The following is a 19053-nucleotide window of genomic DNA, read 5'->3' on the forward strand; positions in this document are numbered from 1 at the left end:
AGGTTGGGTAAGTAAGGAGAGTATAACAGAGACTACGGAAGTGTGGGCAGGGTGTAGGGAAGCCACTCTGGACATTGCAGCACCCTGGCTTGTGCCATTTCCATTCCAGGCCTGGAGGGTCTGGGGGAGGCAGTGGTTACTGAATCTGAAGACAGGCTGCGTGGAGAGAGCATCTTACAGGAGCTGCTACCTTTATTTGAGGGCACAGCCAGCAGAGGTAATCCCATAGGCAGAGAACTGTTCCATGTATTATATTCAGATCAACCTCCCAAGGCACTGATGGCAGGGGGCAGTGGGAGGAATGGCAAGTGGAGCTGGAGGGGTAAATGAATATGTCCCTGGGGTGTGTGTGTTTTAACACCCCAAATAGGGAGACACTGGATTGGATTGGTTCATTAAGAGCATGGGCTCTGGAGACAGAAGGACCTGGGTTTGATGTCCACCTCTGCCACTTGCTTACTTGTGATCTTATCTGTGTTTTGTCATTTTTATATTATGTATGATAATAGTGCCTGTCACATCCATTATGAGAAGTAAATAAGGTAATACATGTGAAAGCACAATAAATGTTAGCAGTTTATGTATTTACTTATACTTTAGTATCAGGAAATTCACCCACTCTTTTTGCTCATTTGCATTTATGAATATTTTCCTTGATTATATCATCTGAATTATTCCAGAGGGTTACTGCTCTTTGTGAAATTAGAGATTGCCATCAGCTATATTGGTCTGTAATTCAGTGATGACTGCTAGAGCTATTCAGTGCTCACACCTCCCCTTATAGGACACCCTTAGCCAGTAACCAGGCTATGAAGGGGGATGAGGGTCTGGCTGCTTTGCTTCAACTTGGAACAACTGCAGGGCTTTCCTAACTCCAGAGCTCCTTGTAGCAACTGGGGCCTTAGTGTAGCCATGTTGTAGGTCAACTTCTCCATCTGCCTAATCTTGCATTTCCATAGAGGGCCATCTCCCAAGCAGTACTCCCCAGTAAAACTTCTGCAAGTAACTGTCTCAGAGTCTATTTTCAGGGAACCTGATATAGGATACTTGGTATAAATTCCTGGGGGTAGTTTACCATATCAAAGGTTTTGGTATATTGTTGCCATATTATTTTTCTCCAAAGGATGTGGCCCATTATAGAGAATGTGAGTATAGCCGGTTTAATTGCCCCTTTGCTATAGGATGTTGCTTAAAAGATATTTTTGGCTACTGTGTTTCTTGTGCCTGTGTATCTTGGCCCGGTGAACTTAAGAACTGTGAGATCTGAAATTGACCCTACTTGCAAACTAACAAATGGGCCTGCTGCAGTTTCATGGATACTAGGGGAAGGTATGAGATTCTTGAGTCAGAGACAAAGGACTTTATTACTCACAGCACACCAAGCAGTATGAGCATCACATTGACATCATTTTCCCTAATCCCACTGGGGCTAATGTGGTACCCACAGTAGGTCTGCATCACAGCAGAGAAGGCCTGAGCTTAGGAAACCTGAGTCTTTGATACTGGACTGCAAACAAACTTGCCCTTCGCCCCCAAGGAAGCATTATCTTTATTATACTGGACATTAAGCAAATCTGTGCTTTGCTCTGGAGGAGAATAGCTCTGTCTTCCACAGCTGTTAACTATACACATATCCTTGGAAAGATAGTTTGGAACAAATGGGCATTTAGTGCCTCACTCACAGGATGTGCAGAAATAAGAGGCCCATAAAGAATTGTTTCCTAACAGTGAGTTTTTGCCCTATTTTGCCACGTACATATTATTTGTGGCTTTCGGCAAATCTGTTTTTTTTTCAGTAGCAGTTTCTCAACTGCAAAAATAGATGAAATAGGTAATTTCTTGGATATGTTTTAGCTCTAAAATTATAGATCCTTATCAATAAAAATGGGGAAATTAAAATACAAAATGTTTACAGTTAAATTTTGGAATATTTCCCTTATTTGCTAACTCAATTTGTGTTCCTCATCATTGGAACTATGCTTATAGGTAACAAAACAACTATGCTCCTTTTTATATTAATGTCAAAGTTACCAGGTCAATGGAAACCCATGGGAAAGCTTTCTGAGGAGCCATTGGTCCTGCTATGAATCCGTTCCTGCCATTTAGTTCCATCTTTTGACTTAAATGAATGCTTAAATGCCTGTGTATGGTGCTTTCATGAGGGAGGTAATTTACTTGGGACATTGGTGATGTTTTATCAGCTGCACTCTGCAAGGAACAAGATTGGGCAGTTGAGAGGGAATCCCAAGTTTATGGAAAAGGCTGAACAAAAAGTTGGGGAGAACATGTGCCTGAATTTATTGGTCACAGTAGGAGGGCTGGTTTGATACCAGTTACTCCCTTATGACCAGGAGTGGAATAACCTTCTTCATCTTTATCCAGTGTCTAAGTGTTTTATTTATTATCTGGCATCACTCTCTAGAATGTAACCTCTGCAAAAGCAGAGACTCTTGTTAGTCATGGCTGTCTCCCCAGCTCTAGAACAGGGCCTGGCCCATAGTTTGGTTTAGTAAGTGTTTGCTGAGTGAGTGAATGAATGAGTGGATCTTGAGAAGAAGCAGGGCAGGATTGTCGGACAAGAAACAGTCTGCTAAAGAAGCCATAAAGGCCAAGTTTTTGATTTCCTGCCTTGCTTTATGGTTGATAGCTGGGCTGTGGCTGGATGTGTTCACCTGGGATTGGGGTCATAAACTGGTGACTCAGGGGAGAGCCCCTTTTGGAGACTGAAACATCCACACCTGCATCCTTTTTCCAGGGCAGCAGTGGCCTCTCCGATGCCCGCTGTAATCTCCACTGTTTAGCCCTCCCAGCAGTAGCATCATTTGTCCTAGGGAGGTTTTTTAGCATAATTTTGGTTTGGGGGTCAACAACCTAGCCACCTTTATTTCTGCCCATTTCCCAGTTCTGCTCATCCAGCTCCCCCGGTGATTCTGTGAGATACCTGGTATCCTTTCAATAAACTACGTCTCTGCTTAAGTCATCCAGGGTCAGTCATTGTTATTTATAGCTGAGAGCTGCAACTAATACACTCTTCAAGCTGCCTAGAACACTGATTTCTGTAAATTTAATAAGAACTGGGTGGGTAGTGTAATCATCAAAGAAACTTTGCTTAAAGTTTGGAAAATTCCAGTTTATTTAAATACTTTTGGTCTCTACATTGTGTAGGCATTCATGCAAATTAAATGTAGAGTTTAGAAGAGAATGTGCCTCCACCCTGCTGCTCTTGCCTCCTAATGCTTATGTTGGCCAAATTAATCAGTTTTTATTTCTAAACCTAGGTCAGAAATATTACCGTATTTTTACTTGATTCCACTGAGAGCCAAAAGATCTATTTTTCACTTAAAATCTTGACTTTCATTTGCTCTGTTTTGTTATAAGTAGATATGCTATTAATATAGGTTTATTTTCTCATTTAGGAGTTTCATAATAGAAGAGCAGAGTTTCTTGTTATGTGAAGATCTTCTCTATGGAAGAATGTCATTCAGAGGATTTAATCCTGAGGTTGAGGTATTACATATAATTGCTTCAAATTTAAAATTTTTCCAAATGAATTCTTTCTGCTAATAATTGGGTTTAGGTTTTTCCCCACCAGATACCATTTCTCCTCATCATATAGAAAATAGCAAGTCTTCAAATATTTCCATAGCTATTTAAAGAAATTGCAGGCGTTGCAGTCTAGTTTTATGGTGGAATTGAGTAGATAATTTAATATAGCAGTATACAGTCCCTGACAGTGCCACTGTAAGTATTAGAATTTTAGCTCGGGTCCTTTAGAGAAATGTCAGGATTTTATTCAGATGATTCTATTATGAAAAAATATTTTCTGATATCTATAAATGTGTCTTTTCTAATGGAAAAAAAAGTTACTTAAAATTGAGTAATTTGACTTTTTAATGGATAAGTTTTAATCCAAGCTTGTAAATAGATTTTTAAATGAATCTTTGGAAATTTTGTCTGAGAAGTAAATACTCACTTCATAACTGAGCTGTTCATTTTAAGCTTCCTGCCTCAGGTTTGTAGAGAAGCACAGACCTTCATTTCCAAATAATTATTAGAACTACGGCTCATGTATTAAAAGCCATCCTGTCAGGTACTTGACCAACCAAATGGAGGCTTGTGATAGAAAGCTTTTAGCTTTGTAGCTGTCACTTAAAGGCACGGTTTCTCAGCGCTGGTGCTATTAACATTTGGAACCAAATTATTCTTGATGGTGGGGCCTGTCCTATTCATTGTAGGGTGTTGGGCAGCATCCCTGGCTTCTACTCTATCCACTGGATACACATATACACCCCAGTTGTGACAACCAAAAATGTATCCAGACATTCCAAACATTGCCAAAGGTCCCTTGGTGAGCAAAATCATCCCTGGTTGAAAACCACGTGTCTAAGAATGCCAGAAGGAACCACAAGTTAACCAAACTAAATGCTGGAATTTATTTAAAGATTGTAGGTTGATTTTCTTTTTCTTTTTTTCCCCTTTTTTTGAGGGATATGATAATTAAGGTGTTATATTTACTTTATTCAAAATCAACACTACAAGTGTTTTTTATTTGTTTGTTTTTTACAAGTGTTTGTTTTTAATATATACTTTTCTCTCTTTGGTCTGCTTAAAGCTTTAGGAAGAGAAAGAGGGCAGTGAGGTAAAAGAGGGGAAAATATACCAAAGATAATGAGTGGATGATGCCCAGACACTAGGGTACTGGGTTGGCAAGGACTCCAAAGTTTGGCTGGTCCAGTGGGAAAAGGAGTTGATCTGGCCTCCAAATTTGGTGTGGGAGGTTATTAGAAAATGGCTTTAATTACTGGCAGTCTGTAACACTGAATTCATTCTCTCTGGGAGGTTTTATGCTGTTCAACTTGCAGATCTGTCATAAATTGTGAAAAAAGTTTGAGATACTTGGTTATGGAAAGAATAATACCAACTTGAGAGCACTTTATTATAAGAAGGATGTACTTAGAGCACATTTTTTAATATTGTATTTGTTTCTAGTGACACTTGCCATGCGGTCTATTTATTCAGTAAATATTTAGTCTGTACCCGTGGTGCATCAGCCCTCTTGAGACACTGGAAATGCAGCAGGTCTGTGCCCTCACAGAGCTTGTGTTGTTGAAATTACTTTATTTTCACTCTTCTAAATGTTGGGAAAGCTAGTTGAAACTGGTTATTCTTCTGCTTTTCCTTCCTCACCCTGCCTTTGGTATAAAGAAAGTATCGTATTTTTTTTTTAAAGTCTGTCAGAGGGTAACTATCAAGAAAGGTTAATATGAGAAAAAGAGATGGAGGAGAGACCTATGGCATGTAGACATCATGTGGAAATCAGTGCATTTTCCACCCTCATGTGTGGAGCCGAAGCAGTTCCCCCCATTATACCAGAGCCAGCCCTCCAGTTCTTCCAGCAGTTTGTTGCTCCCCTTTCCCAACTACCACCCAAAACTGCATTTAACATTACTCTTGATTGTAGTATTTCTTCCATTTGGCTCAAAGGTGGGAAGTTCAGAGGAAATCTGAAAGTTTACTTTTTCTTTCCCCTACTCACCATAGTCTGTTAGCAGTGTGCCTGCTTTAGATACAACTAATACGATGTATGATCTAAAATACAATTTAAGAATATATATATATGTATAAATGAATCGCTGTGCTGTACACCAGAAACTAACACATTGTAGATCAACTATACTTTGATAAAAAACAAATAATCAAATCAAATCAAATCAAATTTAAACTCATTAACACTAAGTCTAATCTAGCAGGGCTTTGTCTTACTATTTTTTTAATTCAGAGCTGATTTCTTTTAGCATGTTGTAGAATAAAGTATTACAGATAACCCCTTGTAAATTTTGTCTACTCCTGGAGATTCTGTGGCTACTGTTTACTTTCAGATACATTTGACACCAGTTCCTTTAACAAGCTGTTTCCAGCCCTGCTAGCCAGCATTGTTGTATTTTTCAGAAATTAATGCTTCAGATGAATGCCAAGAACAAAGAAGAAGTTGTTGAAGATGAAACAGTGGAGCTCGATGTGTCAGATGAAGAAATGGCCAGAAGGTAACTGTTACCTTGGAACAGCTTTATAATCTGAGCCCAGCATTTGTTGCCTCTCACATGTGCACTGTTTTTGCCCCACGACCTACGGGTCTGCCATTCTTTGAAAGGGGAGTACCCCAGCAGGAAGATGACTTTCTGCTTTCTCTAACATGGCCTGGGGTAGATTCATACCTTTCACAGGCTGGCAGTTGAGGACTCATTTCTAGTACTGCTTCTAATACATATTTTTAAATATACATCTCAACTTAGTTAGGATAATGCAAAAATAAAATACAGTGAAGAATTTAATCAGAAATTCATACATTTTTAAATGAGATGGTTTCTTTTAATCATAGCTTTGATTTTTCTTATTCTCTGTTGCATATTTGGTTTGATATTCTTGACAGGACTTGGTTCCTACCTTTTTTATTTGAAACTGAACTTGTTCTGTGTGTCTTAACAGATATGAGACCTTGGTGGGGACAATTGGGAAAAAGTTTGCTAAAAAAAGAGACCGGGCCAATTACGAAGAAGATGAAAATGGAGACATAAAACCAGTTAAAGCAAAGAAGATGTTCTTAAAGCCTCAAGATTAAAATGGATGCCTTAAGGTATGGCTCAGGGATGCCTTGTGAGAGCACATTTTAGAACACACTGTTGGTTTCTCTGTGGTTATTAATGTTGTAATGTTTATTTGTAAAGCAATGCATAGTTTTGGAAACATGCTGTTTTGGGAACAGATACGTGGTGGATGTTATACATCCTTTGCTTAATGGTATTCATCAAGAATGGACTTTTAGCCCTTGATCTTCAAAGGTATATAGATACAGTGTTGCTTCCTGAAGATTTTTTATCTCAGATTTTTTTAATGTCACTCTCCAGTCCCTGACCTTGAATTGACTCATAAATTAATACCAGTGTTTAAATTGCCCTTATGTTTATATTCTCCTTTAAATTGTTAATCATGTCAAGCCAGTTCGTACATATATTTTAGAATATAATGTCATAAGAATTTATTACATGCAGATTCACCAAGAATAAACATGCCTCTCCAGCCTGAAGTATTTCCATGTTACCAAGTCATTGTCATTGTGTGGAATTATATTTTTTTGTTTAAAGCCTTTAATTAATTAAAAAACAAACAAAAAAAAACTTGTTCTGTAATAGGCATCTGTTTTCATATACTTTTTCTATTCTCATACTTTCAAACAGTGATTTTAGTCTAATTAAGTATTGGATCTGTTATGTAATTAGTAACTTTAAAAAGACAGCCATTAATTTAGAATACGGGGATGTATTAGGTTGAATCATAAGAAATTTCCTTTTTGGGTCAAAAACAATTATCATTTTCTTATGGTACAGCCTGGTAGAATTTACCACCAACTAGACCATCTCCTAATCTGAACCTTATTCTAAGTAGTAAATACAGAACCGCATGGAATTAAGTGTATATTTGTGTCTTTCTGTCCATCTGGAGATATGTACCTAGGACTTCTAAGAAATGCTGATTTCATCTAATCATGTTCCTAGCAATTAAGTGAGGTGTGTGTCTCCTCTCTCTGAATCTCCTCAGGTTTACATTGCTCTGTGACCTCAGTTCTCTAGTGAATTATGAGAAAAGTTGTGAATTTAAAGTTTATCTGGCTCTAATTCATTGTGAAGGTGAGGACGGTGCACCGTCCAGTCCTCTACATCCTGGGGCAGAGCCCCGAAGTTTTTCACAGTGCTTCACCAGCACCACAATCCATGGATTAGAATGGATTCCACAGAATGTCTTACTCACCTCCCTGATATTCTGCACCGCGTCCCATCTGATAGACAATTCATTTCACAGTAAAAGAAGTGGAGCTTGTGTCTCGAATTCACTAGTCTTAGCACATACCCCATCACCCAGAGCAGTGGGCAGTGGAGAATGGTGGAATGGTCCAGTGAGAACGGTTATGGCCCTAGGAGGGGTGCAACACTCCATTATCTTAAAAGTGTAAGTTATGCATTGAATCAATGACAACTCAGGTGGGCCGTTGCTGTCATGTACTCAGAATGTAAGGTCTGGAATCGAGCAGAGACGGAGTGACTCCTCTCACTGTTACACCCAGTAACCCCTCTTGCTTCCTGTCCTTCAATTCTGACCTCTTGTTTGGAGATCTGTGTTCCTAAGGAAGGAGTGCTTCCACCAGGGAAGACAACACTGGTCCCATTAAGACAGAAACAATCTGGTCATTTCACCACTAAACTAACAGGCAAAGGAGTTAACTCTCCTGGCTGGTTTGTGTGATCCTCAGAACAAAGGAACATTTGTGTTGTTCCTACACAGTGGGTAATGGAGAAGGATATTGAACCCTAAGCATTCTCCAGGACATCTTTTTTTAGCACTTCAAAGTCCAATGACAAACTTTAATGGAAGACTACAACCTCGGAGGTGGGAAGGATTTTGACCCTTTAAACAATGAAATCCTGGGTTACCCTACCAGGTATCAACCCTGAGCACCTGAGATACTAGCTGAGGAAAGAGGAAACATGGAGTGTGTAGGAAAAGAATGCAGTTTATTAACTACAGCCTTGCGACCAAATAGACAAACAGGTTACTGAGCAGTTTTACATATTTTCCGTGTGTGTGTGTGTACTAATTTCTTCTCTCTCCTTCCTCTTATTGTGTACATTTTTTTGTAGGGTTAACTTTGCTATTAAGTCTTAAGATGACAGAATATTCATATGGGACTATGAGTAAATTCTAGCTGTAACTGACAGGAGGTGAGATGAATAATGTGACTGTTTCCCAGAAACCGATAAAGTGTCTGCTGGGATTTTGGAAAAAGTGAGAACATCTTTTGTGCAAAGGATGTTTGCAATTTGTTAAGCAGAAATAGAGTTGTTTTCCTTCTGAGTTTAGTTGTGTGTACACGCATACATGCATGCATGTGTGTCTGCAGAGTGGCCCAAGGAACGGACTGTAGCAGATATTAACCTATAGTTTCTCAGATTCAAACACTCTTTTACACTCACTCTTTTACACTTAGTGCCAGGCTGGCACTAAGCAAACCCCATTTGTCCTTTGCCAGCTGGCTCCTTACTGAGATCTGCTGATGGAACCCAGAGGGAGATGGCAAGGCTAGAGGAGAAAGAAGGGGCTTGGTCCTTTCTGTCTGCTTCCTCTTTGCTTCCTATTCCTTTGTCACCCACCAAATACCTCTTCACTCCTACAGAGGCTGGTGTTCCAGTCACAGTTGTCGATCCCACCTGTTGCCCCCTTCTCTGGCCTACAGGGCCCCCTCCCCCCCCAGCTCAGGAGACACTGGTTTTAACTGAGCAGCAACTTCTTGCTGGAAGTCTTGAGTTTCAGCTCTCCAGGGCCCTTGCAGCTTCTTAAATTGAACAATTTCCACCTCTTCCCTAAGAGTGGCAATTTCCTGCATGATAACCTTTAATGTTCTTTTTCTACCTTTTGAGGTTTTTAATACCCCATTAACAATTGTTTATATTGGATTTCTCCTGTTAAAAATAAGGATGGCTTTTATCTCCTGACTAGACTTTGACAGATTCAGACTCATCCCAAAGCAGTAATATCTGTGAAATCATGGGTTTGGTAGGGCTTGAAATCCTTTTTCTAATCTGCATTCAGGTTTACAACTCTTAAAGTAAAAATGTTCAGCCCCTCACACTTCCTGGAGGTTATTTCACATCACCAGTAGCTAGCCTACAGTTTTTCGGAGAACATTGCCCAGCACAGTAATGCTCATTGACTCGGTTGCTGAGTCACTAGTGTTCATCTCCTTAGTTGTCGAGCTACTGTCCTCTAGGGCAGGGACTATATCTTACCTTTTTTCCACTTGCCGTTGCACCAAGCAAGGGATGTGGCTCGTAGTAAAGATTTTGGTAAACGTTTCTCAAGTGAAAGTATAAGTGAATGAATGATAGTTGGATAATTTGGAAACCGGTTGGCCTACGGAGTCTGTTTAAACCCTAGTGCTGTGGAAATAATGACCAACCAAATGAGAACAAAGACTTTAATCTGCACTTGCTATATATAGCAAGGGAGTCAGTCACCATTGCTTGTGCTCTGGCAGACTCAAAGGCAGGCAGAGGAGTGGGAAAGCTTTATAGTGGAAAAAAAGGAAGGGTCAGGGATGCCTTGCTTGGAGGCTTTTGGCATGGGGAAACTGAGCAGCCAACTAGAAACAGGGCATCCTATGCAATTGGTTAGGGATGCATATTTTTCTTTCTCTAGTTGGTCCTAAATTGGAAGTAGGGGCAGTAGTCGTTTTGACCATTTGAGAGTGATTGTTATGAAGTTATTTTTCAGCTTCCTGTATTGTCACTAGAGATAACCATCTGACTTCCTGCCAAGTCTGACTTCTAGCAGGCTGGCTTCCTGAGTTGTTTATCATAGATAAATGTTTCATTTCTTGGGCACGTTGCTGCAGGTTATAAATCAGAGTTCTACTTTTATGTGTGGTCTGGCCATTGTCCATTTGTGTATTCAGTCTCGCAGTGCTGAGGTTTATTTCTAATCATACTATAAAATACAAGCATTTGATCATGTCTCTGGGGAAACATGCACCCAATTAAAGAAGACGCCACCAATAGGATCAGGGATGTTTGTGACTCTGGCCATAAGCAGGACTATCTGTGCAAGAAGCAGACACTTCAGCAGTTAATGCCACAGAGACCAGGTCCCCAAATCAGGCAATTGAAACCTTTTGCCATCCAAGATCTTGGAGAGGAAAACTGAATACCACTGGCTAATGGAGATAAAATGCAATTTAAAAGGCAATCACCATTTCACTCATAGATGAATAACCATCCATTCACTGTCATTCAAGTTGGCTGATGAACTTTATCAGAGTGGGCTATTTGAGGGGGGAGAAAAGATGTAGCTCTAATGGTAGTTTCAAAAAATTCCCCAGAGAACATCTACTTTTTGCTATGTCTTTTACAAAGATAACAGTTTCCCCTCTTGCCTGCCAAAACACTCCTATATTTTCCCAATCCAGCCTCAGAGAACATGCTGGTACCTTACCATTTGAGTCCAAGATGTATTGGCAGCTTCTTAAAGAGAGTCTGTGATCTGACCTCCCTTCTCCCTGTAGGAATATCCTCACATAAACAGTTTATTAAAATTTTTTGATGGCTCTGTAAATTCTTATAGAACTAAAAGCTTCTCATTGCACAGTAAGTTCTAATTTTAATTTTAATCATTAGGAAAGTCATTAACCCATGAATCTACCTCGTTTAACTCTGTTTGGACACATAAATTATTTGCACAGAGGGGACACCACTTTTCAAACCAACAGCTTGATTTTATATCCTAGAGTTTCCTTCTGACATATTTAGCTTGTTTTCCATGCAGCCCTGTGTTTTCACTTGCCCCAGGAAAAAAGACGTACTGAGTCAGACATTCATTGTAAGACAGGACTCATTGGACTCACTGACTCACTTGTACAGATTTGCACTGTTCTCCCTAAGACATGTTTAATCTGGATAGTATCACTTGCTAATTTCTCTCCATCAGCATTGTTTGGATGATAGGAAAAAACCCTGTCTGCCCATAAGTAGCAGGGGTAACCCTGTGTTTTTGCAAAATTGCAGCAGATTCAAACAAGACCATTCAGGTAATGAAGACAACACTTTGACAAATATTGGCAGACCGTGACTCCCAGTGACTTGTCTTCCTCTTCTCCCACTCATGGCAGGCTCTTACTCCCACATTCCCATCTCCAGCCTCTGCTGTGATCATTGTCCTGATGTCACCTGACCACCTATAACACCCATGTCAAATGTATTCTGTCCTTGAACCTGACACTTCTCTGCTCCCATCTAAAATTCTCATTTAACTTCATTGGAATGGCAACCACCCATTCTTGAAAATGGCAATGACATAGGAACAAGTGTGCCGTTCAGGCCATAGACTAGATTCCGGAGTCTGTGGTTACAAAATCTGAACTGCATAAAGAATATAAAACACAAACCCACCCTTGACCATCAGAGACGCTAGCAGGTATTTAACCAAAAAGGGAGCTGATAATGGTGGATTCCAGATGGTATCTGGAGAAAAATAAAGGAAGGTAAAAGTAGTTGCTTTGATTTCACTGTGAGAGCCATCCAAAAGGTCCTTGTCATTAAACGTCAGCCACGTACCAGGAATATTTCTGATATTACTCATTTGTTTGTTTCTTTAATGAATGTTGAGTTCTGACACTCAGCCAGGCACTGAGTTATGGACTGGGGATGTAGTTTATTATCTCCATTTTTCTCATGAAGAAACTGAGGTACTGAGACATTCAGTAGCTCACCCAGTGTCACACAGCTTTTAAGTTATAGAGCCTGGATTTGATTCCAGATCTACTGACCCCAAAGCTTATGCTATCTCATGTCACATTCTAGGAGGAAACAAAAGAATAGAATTGGGAAACAGGCGTAAAATAACCTAGCCCCATAAGACCCTAATTCTTCCCAACCAGAATCTTTCAGAATCATATTTACTACCTGGCATTTTTTTTAATATTTCCTTTTTTCTAAATTACTTTTTTACAGATGGTACTGGTTAAATTCACATTAACAATCTGTTTTATGATTAAACAGATTAATGATTAATTAATCATTAATTAAATGATTAATTTCATAAATAGAATATTCTCACCATTAGTGATCCCATATTAAGAAAGATTGTACATGTGGATCTATGGTAAAAAAAAATTAGAAAAGCAATTATTTGATGACTGCTCACTTGGAATATAACTGTATGTCGTCACATATTCATTTAGGTCCTATTTATGAAATATTACCCAATTTGAAAGCAGGAACTGTGCTTTACTCTTCTTTGTCTGGTTCCAAGCCAAGTTCCTCATGCAGGGTTTTGCAAAAAGTAAATATTTAAAAGATAATAGTAAATTGAATGAAAAAAATTTTTTGTTTACATAATCTCACATAAATGTTTTTAGTGACTCCTGTGAATTTGTTTAACAAATATTGGACTCCTCAAAGGTTTTGCATACTTCACTGTTTTATGAGATAATTGTGTCTGGAGTCATATATTTACAAAGTCTTCACTTGTTCAAGGTTCAAAAGTAGTGGAGTAGAATTTCAGTATTTTCCCCACCCAGGAGGTTAGAATTACGAAATTCTTAGTCTGGGATATACTTCTCCCTTCTGATTTAACCCAGGTACCAGATTCTACTCTCTCTGTGAAGCAGAAGACATAAGGCATCTGAGGCTTCTTCCTAGAAGTCAACACTTGAGCCCATGGCATCTGGTAAGATCTGGCCAGTGAAATTCCCAGGTAGAAAGTTCAAAGTGACAAATGGCTACCTATGCTAAAATAGGTAAATATGGTTTAAAAAAATAAAAATAAATTACAAAGATACATGAGCTACAGAAGGAACTGTTCAGTTTTGTATCAGAATTTAGAGAAAATGTGAGGGCCCAGGGTGGTTGGTCTTTCTAGCATGCAAAGGGTCCTGAAAGTGACAAATGCAAAGATCAAATCTGGAGTGTTGTCAATAAAATTTGGTCTTAGAATAAGTGTTGAGGTAAATCATCAAAGTCAAGAATGCCCATGTAAGACCTTTTTCTGAATTTGACATGTCGGATTTGAAGGTGTGTCTGCTAGATCTTCTTTGTTATGTGAGAGAGATTCCAAAAATCTTAAAGGGGGTAGTTTGTTATGCAGCAATACATAACAGAAATATCAAGTTTAAAATGTTTGCCAATCTTGTGTGTACAAGGTGTGGCACCTTGTTTCTTTCATTTGCATTTCTCTGGCCACTAGTGAGGTTAGGATTTGGTTTTTCTTAATCCCTGTGAACTCTCCCCGCCCCGTGAATTGGATGACAGGGTTCAGAAGGGGGAAAAAATGTTTCTCTGAATTAGCCAGGAGAGATCAGCTGTATGAGATAAACTACAGTGCAGATGTTGCTGGAGAGAAATTTCAAGGGAAGAAAATAATTCCAAAATGTTAGGTTGCTGGCTGGGGGGTTATTATACAGGATGGGGGTAATAACACTGTAGCCGATTTCAGAAGATCTGTTCGACAGACCATGACCTCTATCCCCTTGATTCTGGGAAAGTTGGCATCTGGATTTTCAGACATTACAATCCAAATGGCCAAGTTCACAATTCTAAGGTTCCTTCGGTCATCTCTAGCAAAAGTAGCAGGAGCCCCAGAGCCTCCAGTAGGAATGGAGTGGGAAACCACTGGATCAGAAGGCTCGCTGATGAAAGAAAGAGGCTGAAATCATCTATCCTCATATTGAGGCAGAGACAGCTGGATGACAGGAGAGGATTTCAAAACACCCTCCAGCACCCATGCAGACAGTCATTTTCAAATCAGAAATTGGATATTTCCACTATTTATACCTGGGAAGAGAAGAGCAAAATGAAGAAGTACCTCAAGTCTCCCTGAGCTTTCCTCTCGTAGATGAAGAGATTACAAAAAACAAGAAAGACTCGAAATAAATGCCAATGATTCCAAAGGTGAGAGGAAGTAATAATTATGAAGCCAAGAAAAGCTGTCTCGTGAGTGTGAATTATGCACGTTGGAAGCTTATTGGCTTTAATACTGAAAAATGTTAAGAATTAGCACTGGTTCCAAAAATTCTAATTCATATTAAATCAACTCTGAATATAAAAAGTCAAATACAAACTCACTCTTCATTTCCTTGATGAAGAATACTTTCTTCTGTAAGAAGGAAGGAAGGGGGAGGAACTATGGAAAGCTCTCTCTTCACTAAACTTCCCTGAGAAGGGGCCAAGGAGGAGATTTTAAAAGTAACTCTTTTAAAAGTTCAGGTCACTTTATACATCTCTTTAATTTTGACAGTCTGTCAACTGGTAAAAGGAATTTTTGTTTTCAGTCAGCACTGAGGTAAAATGTACATGTGATAAGATGCACCCATTTTAAGTCTGTGGTTTGATGACATCAGACAAAAGTCGCGAAAGTGAATAGAAAAGTTTGTTCACCTGGGTAGCCGCAATGGAAACCTAGATGGTTTCCATCCACCCTAGAAATTCCCTCGTGATTCTCTGTAGTCAATTCCTGAACCCCTGTCCTAGGCAACCACTGATCTGTTTCTGTCACATTATGTTAGTTTTGTTTGTTCTAAAATTTCAAATAAATGGAATCTCACAGCATGTATTTTTTGTACCCAGGTTCTTTTGCTCAGCATTGTGTTGTGAGATTTATCCATGTTGTTGCATGTTTCCTGTACTTCCAAAATAAACTGCTTGCACTTGAATCCTCATCTCAGGGTCTGCTTCTGGGGGAATCCAATTAAGACTCTGAACCAGACATTGGAACAGTTGTTACTGACAATGTAAGGATAGATAGACAGGCGGCAGACAGACAGATGATTGACACATAGTAGGTAGGTAGATGGAAAATACATAAAATCAAGAAGAGAATCATTGGAAAGGAGAAGGATCGCAGATATTTTTATCTGGAAAGTCTGTATTGATTAATCATATTTCTTACTGAATGTTGAAAAATTGAAAATTGCTTCTAATTCATTTCAAAATTTTTATTGTAGAATTTCAAATCTATACAAAACTAGACAGAAGAGTATCATCAATTCCCATGTACCCATTTTCCAGCTTCAACCATTATCTAGTTATAGCCACATTTTTACATTTATACTTCCATCCACTTACCCCACTCTATATTATTTTGAATGAAATACCAGATGTCATACCATTTCATCTGAAAATATTTTGGTAAGTATGTCTAAAAGATAAGGGCTTTTAAAATAACTTATCACATATAAAGTAAGAATTTCTTAATATCATGAAGTATATAGTCAGTATTAAATTGTCTAACTATCTAACAAATACCTTTTTTTCGTTTGTTCAGTCAAGATCCATATAAGTTCCTTACATAATGACTCATTGATATTTCTTTTGTCTCTTTTAATCTATAGTTTCCCTACTCCATCTCACTCTTTTCTTGCACTGCATTTATTAAATAATTACTTGATATAGTTTAATTTAGCAAGATTTGGCTAAATCTAACACAAATTACATGTTTGCTTCCTTTGAGTCATGCAATTTAAATTTTATTATTTTTTTATTTTTTTTTTCATGGCAGTACTGGGGATTCAACCCAGGACCTCATACATGCTAGGCACACACTCTACCACTGAGCTATACCCCAAGTCATACAATTTATAACCTAGAGTTAATCCAGTGCTTTAACATGATTCTTTTCTGCAGACTAATGTTGGAAACTTATTTATATTTTGGAAGGCATTCTCAAAATGTAAATGCTTGGAGGCTGTGGAAACAGACATATGTATATGAAAGTAAAATCAGGAGCTCTCAGAAGCTGGATGAGTAGAGAATGCAAAACCCAGCAATAAACGCCAGATTTTTTTTAAATCTGAAATTGATCATGTCACTTTCTCTGCTTAAAATATTTCTTTGGTTTTCCATTTACACTGAGTACAAACTCCAAACTCCTTACCCTGACCCTGTATTACTTGGACCTGCCTTTGCAGTTTCACTTTATTAGCTCTCACTCTCTAATCACAATGCAGTCACAGGGCCTTCTCTCCAAACCTCTCACCACAGTAAGGTTTATGCACTTGCTTTGTCTCTGCCTGGGTAGTGCTTTTTCCTGACATTAAACAAGTCTGTCAAGATGGAGGCCTAAACATATGCAGACTACTCCCCAAGTTTAAAAACATATAGCCAAACCTGAAAACATGAGACAACCACCAGGGGAACTCAACCCTGGTAATAAGCAGACATTAAAGCGTGCGGCCTGGGAATGCAAAATGGTACAGCCACTTTGGAAGACAGTTTGGCAGTTTCTTACAAAGCTAAACATATTCTTACCATATGACCCAGCAATCATGCTCCTTGGTATTTACTCAAAGGAGTTGAAAATATGTCCACACAAAAACCTGCACATGGATGTTTACAGCAGCTTTATTCATAATTCCCCAAACTTGGAAGCAGCCAAGATGTTCTTCAGTAGGTGAATGGATAAATAAACTGGCACATGTGGACAATGGAATTATTCAGCCCTAAGAAGAAATGAGCTATCAAGCCAGGAAAAGACACAGAAGAACTTAAATGAACATTACTAAGTGAAAAGCCAATTTGAAAAGGCTACATACTGTATGATTACAATTATAAAACATTCTGGAAAAGGCAGAACTGTGGAGACAGTTAAAAGGTCAGTGGTTGCCGGGAAGTGGGAGGAGGGAATGGATGAATAGGCAGAACACAGAGGATTTCTAGGGCAGTGAAAAGACTGTGGATACTACAACGGTGGACATATGTCATTATGCATTTGTACAAACCCACAGAATGTACAACACCAAGAGTGAACCTTAAGGCAAATTCTGCACATGGGGTGATTGTGATGTGTCAATGTAGGATCATCAATTGTAACAAATACACCACTGTAGTGGGAGATGTTGATAGTACAGGAGGCTATGCATGTATGCAGGAACCTCATAATTCCCCTGTATTTCCCCTCAATTTTGCTGTGAACCTCAAACTTCTTTTAAAACATTGTCTTCAGAACACAAAACAGAACAAAACAAAACAAAACAAAACTGTGTGACTCATATGAGGCTCTATATAAGATAAACCCTTTGGGAACTAGACCTTGAACTCCTGCTTAGAAACGGAGTCACTCTTGATGATAGTTCATTTGAGTATAGATCTCTGGGTTGAAATTCGTTTTCACAAACCCAGACATCAAGTTCTATCATTCTTCACAGACCCTCCCTGAAAAAAGTATTAAAGAATGGACTTAGAAAAATAAAGGCAAAGTTGTGTCATGTAAGAAGAATTAGTGAGAACAGAAATCAGCAAAGATTGGTTGGACAATGCATTGATTGTAAAATATGTAATTATTTAGAAATTTTAAATATGTATTGATGCTAAGTAGTCTAATTATCTGGTTTTAAAAATGATACCAGAAAAAAAAAATCATGGAAGATGGGAAGGGAGCATTTTGAAGGAAGTTAAATTGTCCTCATCTTATTCAAGAGGAGGCTAGAAATACAAATTTATGTAGACATTAGTTTTTAAAATAGGACTTTAAATGTGTATGTTAAATTTTTGAGTACCCACCAAAGGAATGGAAATAGAATATGTTAAAAGTTAAAAATAGGAGGTAAAAAAAAACTAAACTTATCCAATAAAAGATAGGAAAAGGTTGGGGAAGGGACTAAAAAGCATATGACATTGGCATAAGATAGACAAATAGATCAGCAGAACAGAGGAGAGTCCAGAAATATACACACATCTATACAATCAGTAGATTTTATACAAAGTGTGACAGCAATTCAGTGGGGAAGTTAAAATTTTTTCCAAAAAATGGTTAAGGAACAACTGGATGTCTATGCAGAAAAAAAGTGAACCTTGATCTCTATTCCCACCAGAATGGGCTGTACAGCTGTACTCATTTCTCACAAAACTCATCGAGCCATGTGCTTAAGGAGCATGTATGTGTGTGTTTATTGTACTCAATTTTTAAAATTTCTGTTAGAGATGATTACACCCACTAATTCCTTCTCAACATTTGCTCTCAGTCTAAATGTCACCTCCTCAGAGAAGTCCTCCATAACCACTCTAGAACTTCAGCACTTTCAGCATTTTAGATTGTGCTAACTTCAACCTGAAAAAGGTAAAATATTATCCAGCCAAGTTTCCTTATCCCCCAGCTACACCTCATCCCCCTGCTCACCTCTCTTCTTTTTCCTTTTTTTATTTTATTTTATTGCATTATAGTCAGCTTACAATGTTGTGTCAATTTCCAGTGTACAGCACAATTTTTCAGTTATACATGAACATACATATAATCATTGTTGCATTCTTTTTCACCATGAGCTACCACAAGATCTTGTGTATATTTCCCTGTGCTATACAGTATAATCTTGTTTATCTATTCTATATATACCTGTCAGTATCTACAAATTTCAAACTCCCAGTCTGTCCCTTCCCACCCCACTTCCCCGCCTTCTTTTCTTGTTGATCCCTTTCCCCTATATGTTTTCCCCATTCCCTCCCACCACCTCCAGCCTCT

General features: G+C 38.6%; 1 protein-coding gene across 2 annotated transcripts in view; it reads left to right on the plus strand.

Annotated features, from left to right (window-relative positions):
* The window catches only part of MPHOSPH6 (M-phase phosphoprotein 6), a 20713-nt gene extending 5460 nt beyond the window's left edge, over positions 1-15253 (plus strand). The window contains exons 3-6 of one of the 2 annotated variants that reach the window (XM_074370359.1): positions 3417-3507; positions 5950-6044; positions 6487-6634; positions 13184-15253. In XM_074370359.1, the coding sequence (XP_074226460.1) occupies positions 3417-3507; positions 5950-6044; positions 6487-6619 (319 nt within the window). In that variant the 3' untranslated portion in view covers positions 6620-6634; positions 13184-15253. Of the gene's footprint in view, positions 1-3416; positions 3508-5949; positions 6045-6486; positions 7188-13183 lie in introns of those variants that run through there. The other variant, XM_074370358.1, reaches the window with a different exon arrangement.
* The last annotated feature ends 3800 nt before the right edge of the window (positions 15254-19053 follow it).

Source organism: Camelus bactrianus, chromosome 9 (assembly GCF_048773025.1).
Source record: "Camelus bactrianus isolate YW-2024 breed Bactrian camel chromosome 9, ASM4877302v1, whole genome shotgun sequence".
NCBI classification, from domain to species: Eukaryota; Metazoa; Chordata; class Mammalia; order Artiodactyla; family Camelidae; genus Camelus; species Camelus bactrianus.